The sequence below is a fragment of the Callospermophilus lateralis genome, chromosome 5 (genome assembly GCF_048772815.1).
Source record: "Callospermophilus lateralis isolate mCalLat2 chromosome 5, mCalLat2.hap1, whole genome shotgun sequence".
In the NCBI taxonomy this organism is placed as follows: Eukaryota; Metazoa; Chordata; class Mammalia; order Rodentia; family Sciuridae; genus Callospermophilus; species Callospermophilus lateralis.
Window position 1 is genome coordinate 46,616,927 of NC_135309.1, and position 12,110 is coordinate 46,629,036.

The 12,110-nt window shown below is 40.0% G+C and overlaps 1 protein-coding gene across 2 annotated transcripts in view; it reads right to left on the bottom strand.

Annotated features, from left to right (window-relative positions):
* Positions 1–12,110, bottom strand: part of Mcc (MCC regulator of Wnt signaling pathway) — a 261,754-nt gene that overhangs the window by 187,666 nt on the left and 61,978 nt on the right. The window contains exon 1 of one of the 2 annotated variants that reach the window (XM_076856651.1): positions 11,187–11,360. The exons of the other annotated variant lie outside the window; for it this stretch is intronic. Within the exon in view, the coding sequence (XP_076712766.1) occupies positions 11,187–11,237 (51 nt within the window). The 5' untranslated portion in view covers positions 11,238–11,360. Of the gene's footprint in view, positions 1–11,186; positions 11,361–12,110 lie in introns of those variants that run through there. 2 annotated transcript variants of the gene reach the window in all.

Here is a 12,110-nt window from a genome sequence, read left to right on the forward strand (position 1 = left end):
AAAAAAGATTTTCCTGCAGCACAAATAACAGGCACGGGTCGTTGCTACTAAATTCAAATCTTGTACAGATGCAGGGATAAGTCCAACTTCATGCTCCCTTACAGAGACAAATCCAACCAGAGAATACAGGAGTAACTTCTTCAGAAAGTTTCTGTCAGAGAATCAGTAACAGAAGACAGGTTGAACAGAAGGTGGAATGGAACATGGTCTGAGGTTCTCCTACCAGAGACGTCGGAGGGGTGGTCCCCATTCCTGCTTGGACTCAGTCTGTGGAAATAAATGGTGGAAGCTGAAGAGAGAGGCCATGTCCACAAGGGTAAAACCACTACAGATGCATTTGTGTAACACTTGATGGAAACACTGAAGCCTTCATATATAATGATTTATTTGGTGATAACCTCTGAGATAGGTCTTTCCATAATCAAAGATTTTAGCATCATTACTGTGGTTGAGATATGAGGTATTCCCCCCAAAACCTATTGTCAGACAATGCAATGTTCAGAAGTGCATGTAACCTAATCAGTGGGTTAATCCATTGATGTGAATCAACTAGGTTGTCACTGTAGGCAGATAGGGTGTGGCTGGAGGAAATAGGTCACTGGGGGTGTGGCTTTGGGATTTATATTTTGTCCTTGGTGAGCAGAGCTTTCTCTCTGCTTCCTGGTCATGTCCTGAGCTGCTTTCATCGGACATGCCCTTTTGCATGATGTTCTGCCTCACCTCAGGCCCCAAGCTATGGAGTCAGCCACCTGTCTATGGACTAAGACCTCTGAAACCTTGAGCCAAAATAAACCTTTTCTTCCCTTAAATTATTCTTGTTGGGTATTTTAATCACAGAAACAAAAAGATGACTAAAACGATCACAAAGCTGATAAGTTCGGACATGAACCCAGGTATGACACTGATCACGTGTTCTCCTGTGGATCCCCCTGAATTAATGTTATTCATGAACGTACTTCTAAAACTCTGCCCTCAAGGTGTTCTGACCACCCCCAATCTAAAGATCTCAGTTACAATCTATTCAAGGCAGTCACCCTTTAGATCCTGCCACCATTTAGAACTGCTGTACCTCTAAGAGCCCAATGTCAAGATTCTCTTCAACATAAACCTCTTGACCACTCTTTCCTCTGCTCCCATCTCACTCTTACTGTCCTTTCTCTGAGCCTCACAAGGAATCTCTAGGCATTCAGTGAACATCCACAAAATATGGCAAAGTTCTCCCCATAGATCCCACTGAACATTACACCCGCATCTACCCCTCACTACAGAGAACAAGCATTTTATGGCTATGTGCCCCTGGAGCCCTTCACCTCTTGGGTCTTCAAACACAATTACAAGAGGGTACAAATCACGACATGCCAGGGAACTCTTTCAGGCACCTCCTCAGTTGCTGGTTCACTGATGTGTGCTAGATAATCACAGACACATACATATTCACTGACATCCCAGGAGGCAGTGAGAATTAGTGAGGGTGAGAGCTGGAAAGGACAGCAGATGATACCATCTGATGCCTTAAAGCTAGACATGAAGCAACAGAGGTTAAAGTGAGAGCTGGCAGGTGGGAGAGAGTCCATGATATACAAGAAACCTTCCAGAAAAAGAAAAGGTTTATTCAGATACATAATGGACTAGAATAGAAGGGCTCGCATAGGACCAAAGGCAACACCTCTGTGGCCCTCGCCAGGGACTGATGTAACTGCAAAGGTCAGAAAACCATGATGGATAAATGAAATGGGCTCCTATTTTAGTGTGCAGGCAGCAGGAAATCCAGAAACACATCTGCACTCAGAGGAGACTTGAAAATCTTGAAGAAGATTGTTCTGGCACCCATGTGTAGAACAAAAATCAGGCTTTCAAATAATAGCCTTCACTGTCAAATTAAGCTATGTATTTGTCTAATGATTTAAGGTGAGGGCCTGGGGTTATTAAACTAACATTTTAGGAGAAAAGATGTTACACTTTAAATAATTTCCACATGCCTTTCACCACCTTTAAATTAAGCTCACTTTCTTAAACCTATAATCAACACTATCCCCTAAAATATTAAAGGTGTGTTTTCTCTGGGAGGTGAGATTATGGTATCTTCAATTTTTAAAATTCTGTTTAAAATATTTTTCATTGTGGAAAGTATTATTTGTCTGCAAGGGGAACATCTTATTTTAAAAGTCTTATCTTCAGATAGACCTGAGTTCAAAGTCTGTCTCTGCTACAATTAGGTGACTTCAACTTGGTTGTCTTAGTTATCTTAATAATAGCTTTTATACCTGTTATGCGTTATGAAAATTAAGTAAGAATGCACATTTTGCTATTTGCTAAGGATAAGCAATGGTGTATAGCAGAGATATTTATCAGTAGGAACAACACCCAGTCTCCATTTTTCTTTTCCTTTGTTATCCGAAGAGATAGGACAACCTGTTTCTAAAAGGAACCAATTAAATGACATTGCTTTAGCATCAGAGCATTATAAAACTCTGAATTAACAAAACTGCCCATGATATTTCTTTAGACATATTTTAGCCTTTCATCATTGTCTCTGCCTATTTACTTATCTCTGGAGTAACCACTATCAGTGGAATCCTAATACCATTTTCTATGAATAAATTCCACACTAGAGCCAGGACACCAGAAAAATGTAAGCATGCTCAACTCTGTCAAATAATCCTGTGTTAAGTACTCAAGGAACACTGAAACACTAGAGAAAACAATATGAAACCTCACCAGAAGATACCAAGTATTGTGTGTAGTATATAATCATACCTCGGACAACCCAGATATCCACTTTGCAAATATTTCATTCTTGAAGTGAACCATACTTCACAGCCACTCAAACTATCTACACAGTTTCCAAATTTGCTCATGAGTTAACTTACTCTTGCTTATGGTGCCCACCTACTCAGGTCACTAATCTTTGTGCTTTATGTAAATATGCTTGATGGAACAGCATCTCCTCCATTTGATTTTAGTTTTTAAACAACAGCCACACTGAATGTTTCTGTAGACAGCAGAACTTAAGCATGTTTGAAAGAAACAATACCAGGATGGCTCATAAAATTTTCATGGGCAGGATCCATATGGTATACCACTTGTGTATAACTATAATGGCTATAAAGTAGGAGGTGGGTGTCAAAGACATTCCATTCCCCTCATAAAAGCCAAGTAAAAGGCAGCCCTTTTCCCCCCCTATAAGATCTATTATTTTCCATTACTCCCCACTTTTTACACCTGTCATGAAAATCCTATAGTACAAAGAATCTATAAGGAAGACGGCTCACCAGCTATTAGTCTGACCTTTCATCCCCGGGACCAATGCATCCTCCTAGAGAAAGGCTGGTCTAGTCTAATCCAAACCAGGTTTTGAAAAGCACACAGAGTGGAGGCTGGGTCACTTACAATTAAACCACTGGTTACACCCTGGAGCTTGGGCTCAATTAAACCCAACAGACCAGAGGATTTGTCTACTAAAGCACTTATTTACTGAAGAGATTTCTTTCCAAACTTGAGACATTAAGATCACTCAGGGAAAACTTTGAAACACTCAGAATACGTGCAGGATTCAATCCAAAGTCTGATTCTATAGATCCCAAGACTGTACTAAAGAACAAGGTCAGTAAATACACACACACACACACAAAAAAAAAAAGTCCAAAAATCTCTCCCAGTGGAGCTGCTTTAGGGTCCACTATGAAGTGACACACCCATGTCTTCCTAGACTTTGCCCAAGTGTCTTACTCAGGATAGGGATGATCATTTATCTCATGGTTGGCCAGAAGCCAGCTGAATAAGGAGGTTCACCGTGGACTCCTGAGCCCTCTTCATCTCCCCCAGGAAGATTCTATCATTCTATCTGTTCCCTTCAATGTTACACAACTATTAGGAGATTCCTTAATCTCCTCAAATGCCTATTAGTATCAAAGAAAAGAAGCCTCAGTTATTTTCCTCATCCATGCTGGGATACCGAATTCCCCTTAGCATAATTTGGGACACTTTGAATATCAAAATGAATGACTGTGTGGATTATAACACACTGAATATAATAAAATTCGTCAATTTGCACTGTCACTAAAAATGACTTTTAAACAGGAGGGAGACAGATGGGAAAGCTATGTCAACTAATAAATATAGAAGGAATGATAGAAAAAAGAAAACTGCCATTTTACAGTCACCATAGTAATTGATTCAGGCAGGAATCATTGATAGATATTGAAATCCCTGGGTGAAAGGCTATTGGGGACCAGGGGAGCACACAGTCTCAAAGTATCACTTTGTAAATCTTCTACTACAAAAGGAATAGAGGCATTCTCACAATATGGAAACGTGGTGGACACCACCTTACCTTAGGGGCCCACACTGGCATTACCAATCAGGAAAAATGTCACCACATGGCCACTGGCACAGCAAACTGAGAACAAACAACCCCACCTGGTTATACTCCTGCCAAAATTGTTTTCTTATGATTTAATTCAGTTTACAAATTGAAGGACAACATGCCAAATACATAACTTGCAGTCTTCAAAATGTCAAGTCATGACAGACCAGTAAATGCTTAGGAACTATGTTCTAAATTAAAGGAGAATAAGAGGGCATGGCGACTAAATGTGATTATAAAATCTTATTAGATACTGGATTTGCAACAACAAAGGACACTACAGGAACAACTGAAAGACCTGATATGAACTCCAAATTAAGCATTACTACTATATCAACATGTTCTGAAAAAATATCCATATCGTGGACACGAAGAGGAATTCCCTTATTCTTAGAAAATATATTCTGTGAAGCATTTAAAAGCACAAAGGGTCATTCTATCTATGACTAATTCAAGTGTTCTGAAGAGGCTGGAAATAACAACTCAGTGAGAGTACTTGCCTATCATGAAGGGTCCCTGGGCTTCAATCCCCAGCACCACAGACACAAAAAGAGTTGCGGGGGGGCTTTTATAAACATAGATACAGAGAGATGAACCAAACGTGGCAAAATGTCAGCATCAGTAACAGGTACACAGGTGTTCACTATACTATACCTGCACCTTCTCTTTGAGTTTGACACTTTTCCAAAAACCTCTAACGTGTACAGCTAAGGCTTTTTAATGGAAAGACATTAAAATGAAATTATCCAGGATGATGTAGAAAATTATTAAGAACCGATGTAACTGTCAAAAAACAGTATTATTACAATCTTTGCAGGGAAAACAAAAAGGATCCAAAATCTATTCATTCAGTTAAATATTTGTCTTTTTTTTTTTTTCCAGTTAAATATCGACTGAGATTTTACTGTGCACTCAGTATATTCTGGCTGCCCAAACAAAACAATCTCTGCCCTCATGCAAATTCTGCTTTAGTCCAAGAAGAATAAAGAAATGTTTCCTATACACCCATCCTCAAGATGTTGTTGGGGACTGCAGGCAGGGAGATATAAGGAAAGGATGGTCAGACCTCGCTGATGAGGTGACATCTGAGCAGGGACCTGCAGGAAGTGAGAACAAGCCATGTGGGCATCTGGGGAAAGTGTGCCTCTGAGGAAGTCCTTACTGTCACTCCAGAAGAAAGCAAGGTGACCCATGCGTCTGCAGCAGTAAGCAAAAGGGACAAGCTGTGGGGATAGGATAAGGGCAGGATAAGGTTCAGATCGTATTTGGGCCATGTGGCACATTTGGGGGACTTGGAGGTTTATATTCCAAGGGTGATGGTCTGTGGCAGAGAATAACATCAACTAACTTAAATTTTGAAAGGTTCACTCAGCTGCTAGTGAGAACAGACTCTAGAGGGACAAGGACAGACGCAGAGACACCAGGGCCAAAACCAAAAACACAAAACAGTGAAAACAAGGGATACAGGTGATAGTGAGTGTAGTAACCAGCAGACTGACTCTGGACAGGTTTTGAAAGTAGAGACATATGATTTGTTGACAGGTAGGTTGTGGGTATTAGGAAGAAGAAGAATCAAGAAACACCCTGATGTTTCTGGCCTGAGCAAACAGAAAGATGGTGTTGCCATTTATATATGTGCATATATGGAGAACACTGAGTTCAGAGTTTGGTTCTAGAGAGATTAGTTTGAGATTCCTCTTAGACATTCACAAAAAGATGAAGCAGCCACTGAAAATGAGGGCTGGATCGGAAGTCAGTGTTCAGGTGGTTTCCACAGCCCTGGCATGCTGCGTTAGAAGAGGTGGGAGGCGGGAGCCTAGGGACAACCTAATCTATGATTACTGGAGAAGAACAAAGGAACCAGCCAAAAAGGCTAAGAAGGGGTAGCCAGGGAGGTGGGAGAACAGCCAAAATGCCAGCATCTTGGCCACATGACTACGTTTGAACTAAAAGTCTATTCAAACTTTTCAAAAACTGAAAAAACACAGTTTGTTCTTTTAGGAAGTACAAAGTTAAGAAGTACTGTAAGAAAATACTTGATGATGACTAAGAGTAGCCATAAAGTTGAATTATTTATCCAAATACCTAATGAATAATATTAGTGATTTCAATTAACACACAATTGAGGAGCTGGTTTTGTTAAAAAAAAAAAAAAAGATGAAATGATCTTTGTATAGATTACAGGCCAAACTTCACCTTCTCTTATGTCCTCTGCTCAGGTTTGGAGATGGTATTCTAAGCAGGTTTATGTAGCAACCTAAAGAACTGTTCTGAAATTACTGTATATGTGACATTTCTGTTCCTCTGGAATTCTGCCCAGCTGATGTGCAAAGGATGAAAGCAAATGAACACCACTTCAATAATTCTCAGTCCTCAATCAAGATGCTACATAGTGAATTCTAAAAATGGACATTGTATAGTTGAACTGTCTAATCCTTCTTACCAAATTAGGGCAGCAATATGGCTTTTTTTTTTTCTTTTTAACCATTACTGTATTTTAAAACTTGCTTTCATCCTTTAAAAATATCTTCATTAAAAATTCAATTTGAAGATTCTCTTAAGAGAGCTAACACATCAGTGTCCCTAAAACACAACTCCCAGGTAGTGCAATTTTAGATAACATGGTGGGAGGACTCAAAACTCATACATAAACAATGAAGAACACCATTGTATTTTCAGAAATTAATCAATGCAATATCAAAGATGTTAATAAGAGGACCCTAATCAAATTTTTATATGTGAGACTGCTTTTCCCTCCATTCTTTCTAGCACAATGAACTGAAAGCTATAGTACCTGGGCATTTCTTCTTTTAGCAGGGAAAATATTTCACATTGAGTTTTCAACTCAGCAATGTTATACTTTTGATCCAACAAAAATTAAAGGTCTATTCCACCCAAGGCAGCAAGAACACGTTAATGTAGCCTGGCTCAGGAAGAGGTTTGTTCTGCCTCCTCTTTGGAAGCTATAAGTGAATGCACTATTCACAGAGTATTCATTTATAAATTAGATGAATACTTGGTACATTCAGGATGAAACCCTATGTCGATTTCTACCCCAATTTTATGAACCTGGCTGTGTGGCTGCATCACCACAGACTCTAGTTTCTCTAAAATGAAAACTGCAGTTCTAACATACTCCTGAGTGCGCCCTTACCATTCAGGAACCTTCTGCTTGGGGGGGGGGAAGGAGCCCCAAAACACTTCCTCAGCTAGAGGAATCCCCCTGGGTTGCACAATTTGTGTATTGCAATCAAATTTTTTAAAGTCCTCATTCTGAAAAGCAAATCCTATTCTCCAAAACGCTTATCTAATTCCAAAAAATGTTTCCTCAGGGAGAAAAAACTCTCAAAAGAGTTTGACCTTCAATTCCCATTGAGAACTGCAGGCTTTTTTTTTTTTTTTTAATGGAGTACTAAGGTACTGAAACGTGTCCTTATTTCAAGACTTCTCAATTCCTGCAAGTCTCTCCCTTTCCCCATTAAGAGTTGCTCAGTTTTAGAAATTCCCTCATGTCACACTTCCATCTAATTTAATTTAGGAGCTCAGTTTGTATTGTAGTCTTACACATCCCCAGTAAGTATGTTTCGCCTAAGAAACTGTCTTGAGACCGAAATTCTTTAAGAAGAAATATGCTATGGTTTCAGTTTTGTAAATTTGATATTCTTACTAAGCTTACCAGAAACCAAAGAGCCTTGTTACTTAGCCAGCTTACAACTCAGAATATTCATATGACCACAGGACATGGGTGATGGTTCACCCATTAGTCATGGCTGCATCCCCTGTTTGCTTTGTTCCTACAGCCAAATATGCTAATGAACTTTCTCATTAATCCTTTTCCCTCCATGATCATTTCTAAAGTGAAATTTCCTTCTAGAAAAGAAATGCTGACAAATTTTCTTGGCAGCTGTGGCAGTTACAATTAGTGTCTCTAAGATAATTATGATTACCAATTTGCCAATATGTGTGAAAGAAAATGCGTATTGAACTTTGAGACAATAAAGAATATCCTGGCTTTGTTGAGGCTTGATGAGTTTTGTGAGCTGTTGTATTTATTTTCAGGATATTTCATAATCTGGTTTTTATTATAGCCAACAATTTATTAACTGACACCAAGTTCAGCTCTATAGGACCCATACAATTCTGAATTTAAACAACCCTCTGGTTTCACAGTCACTGTAGACTCAACTCATAAACTAGATTATCTACATAGTTTATAACCACTTTAAGCACAAACTTTTACATCATTAGCCAGCTTTTTTACCTTAAAGGAAATTCTAACAAGCAAAAATAAAGCTTGACACTTTGAACACCAATTTTTCTAAGCACCAGAGAAGAAAGAACCAACATGCCCATGCACCCTGTAGTAGGGACTATAAATATGGAATGTGTCTCAGATATGCAATAAGAGTTTCTGCTTAGCTGGGCACAGTGGTGTGCGCCTGTAATCCCAGCAGCTCACGAGGCTGAGGCAGGCAGGAGGATTATGAGTTCAAAGTCAGCCTCAGCAAAGCGGTAGCAAATCATTGAGACCCTGTCTCTAAATAAAATATAAAATAGGGATGGGGATGTGGCTCAGTGGTCGAGTGCTCCTGAATTCAATCCTTGGTACCAAAAAAAAAAGTTTCTGCTTAACCCATTTAATGTCTTATGACTGTCTCCATCCTCCAGTGCTGGAATACTGAGCCTCAGTGGATGAATGGGAATCCAGTTAGTTGTCTTTCAACATCAATCTTCCAGAACTAGTTGCCTAGACACTAGCAGAAAATAGCAACAGACTGAGTCAACATGTCCACACCTTTGTCCAATCCATCAGCTTTCAGGTATCCCCAAACGTTCCCTTCACCTCCCTACTCTGGAGTCGAAAACACATAAAGCTCTGAAAAAAAGGGAGATAGGAGAATCTGGCAGCTTGCTTGGTAGGTTCTCACATGAGCATTCAAATTCAGATTAATGCATAATTATATATACATATATTCAAGGTACCAATACTTCAAAAACTTTTCACTCTAAAGAAAGACACTTTGAAATTTTATTAAAGCAAGAAAGGACTTACTTGAACACTAAAAATACAGAATGGCAAATTAAGTGTAAGTCGTATAATATTTATATGGGGCAGAACTTTCATACAGATCTTCAGAAAATCCCAGGTTCGTAGCCATGTGCTGAGTGCTCTGAGGGGGCTGGGAGCCAGATGGCCTGGCTTAGAGCCAGGCTCCAGCACTGACTCTGTGACCTGGGGCAGGTTTCTTAACTTCTGTCTTCACAGCTAATGGAGATCATTTCAAGTATCTCCCAGGAGCTGGACCAGGATTTGAGGAGCCTGAAGCTTATAGAGCAGGTAGTTATTTGTGGACTGTGAGTGAAGTCACAGCTGGGCCCTCTCCGAACTTTACAAATGGCTATGCAAATGAAAAATCTTAAAGTGTAGCTTCCTCAGCAACACAGAAAACCCACCTCTGTGCCACCATAGAAGCTTGTTACGGGATGAAATGCGGTGGTACATGCAAAGAACTTGGCAAAGCATCCAGCACATAGTACATGCTCAATAAACTTGACCATCACCAATATTAGTAACAGGAAACTAGGAAGAAGAGCAAATGAGTAGAAGAGACTCATCTACTTTCCTTTGAAACAAGTTCTTTTGAAATAAACTGAGAGCCAGATGGAACATTTATTTACATGGCACATTATATTAATAAATGTATGTAACATCTTATGAGTTGCAACAGCTGAAAAAAAAAACATAGTGAGGGGTAAAGAAGTTATTAAAGGGTTTGATGCTTTCCTATAAATACCTTGGATAACTAAAACTTATACCCCAAATGCCTCTTCACATCTTAGACTTGAATGCACTTCAAATTGTGAATTTCAGAAAAAGTCAACAAGGTAATTGTGCTGCCTGCTCCAAACACAAACACAACAAAGTCTCCTCAATTTGCCAGATTCTCTGAAACCCCAGGTGTTTTAAGTCCCATATCATTCCAAGACACATTCTAGTGACTGAGAAGAGGAACAAGAGGGCCACTTCTCTGTGACTTAGTTTTGACATGATGCTCACTTGCATATGTGAGCACCTTCTCTCCTCTCCTCTCACCCCTCCTCCAGCCAGATGTTAACAGTGTGTCTCACACTTCAAGAGAGAGAGGTGCAAACATTATTAAATCGTCGTCTCCTTGAGAATTAGATCCAAATCCACCCCCAGTCATGTAAGATACATTTGGCTGCCCCAAATCCCTAGATTATAAATAATATTCAATCCTACCTACTATGAAATTTTATCGGTCTAACAAATGGCCCAGGACGACTCCGACTGTCAGAACCAATTCTGCTCGTGTAACCATCGTCTACTCTCAAAAGGAAGGAAATCACAGGATGGGGAACAGCGGAGAGAAATAGTTGGATGATACAAGCATACATACGTGCAAGAGAATAGATTCTGCCACCCTACCAACTCAAGTGGAGGGAACTCTTCTGAGCCACTTGCTGTGCTTGCTTACTTTCAGGGTCTCTGTGAGAGTTCATCAAAATGAATTGCCTTATCATTCCTTCAGTGATAGAAGACCTTTAAATGCATCAAGAAACTTGTTACACAATACACTGACATAATATCAAATATTACCTCTAAATAAAGAGACTGCTTTAATCCATGCCACTTTCAACATTCAGGATACATGAGGTGACTTCCTCACATTGACGTACATTACTATGAGTCTGAAATCTCACGGAGATTTAATATATTTGAATACAACCCAGTGTTATGCTCCTGCCAGGAGGAAGGCTCTGAGAGCAACATTTCAACAACAACATACAATCGGCTCACCTGTTTGATCCTTTGTGAAATATGACTGGAAGCAGCAACTCTGCACCACATCAGAGCAGAGGGACACACAGCAGGACTGGGGCACGCTTTAGGGTATGGGGCAGGTTCCCCCCGACCAGCTTAAAATCCTTGAAGAAAAGGTCTCTAGTTCTACCCATAGCTTTCGATCTTCTTTCAAAATGACAGAAAAACAGAAAACTACGCTGAGTTCAGGTATTATATATAGAAAACAGCCAGAGTTAAAAATGGGACTCTTCCTCCTGCCCATTTCCTCAAGGAAACTCAGTGCCCCACCCAGCCTTGTACTTAACACTGTGCTTTTTCATGGATCCCGGAAATGCAGACTACAAATACAACAGAAGTCACTGAAAGCAGCTGCAGGTTCCTGGCTTGATGAGGAACTCTGGGGTTCTAGCAATGAAGCGCGAAGATACATGAAAAAGACTTGAACCAATGCTTGATCCAGTCAGCCCCAGATCCAGGTAGCAAATCCAGCCTCCTGGCTAACTCCAGTGTATGCCACTACCAACAATGAGACCCAAAAGCCCACGTTCTGCTTCTTCTAGCCTGTGTCCGTGGTTTTTCTAGAACTCTTTAGGGCTGAGATGATGCTATTCCCACAGTGATAGGTGCCATATAAACATTAAATTGTTCCACAATAAAAAGGGGCTCTCCCCCCCCCAAAAAAAGCACCAGTTCAGAGAACAACACAAACTTCTCCTCGTCCTTTCCACTTTGCATTCTGGATTCTTCAAAAGGTATGATTTCAGTACACAGGAGAATAAATCAAAGAGGAATTTTTCTCTAAATGAAAACATAAGCCTCCTTGTCAGATTCTGATAACCAAACACATATCCATATCCTACTACTTCCCAAAAGGAATTCCCAAGTCAGTTTCAATGTGATTGAGTCAGGCAAGTGACT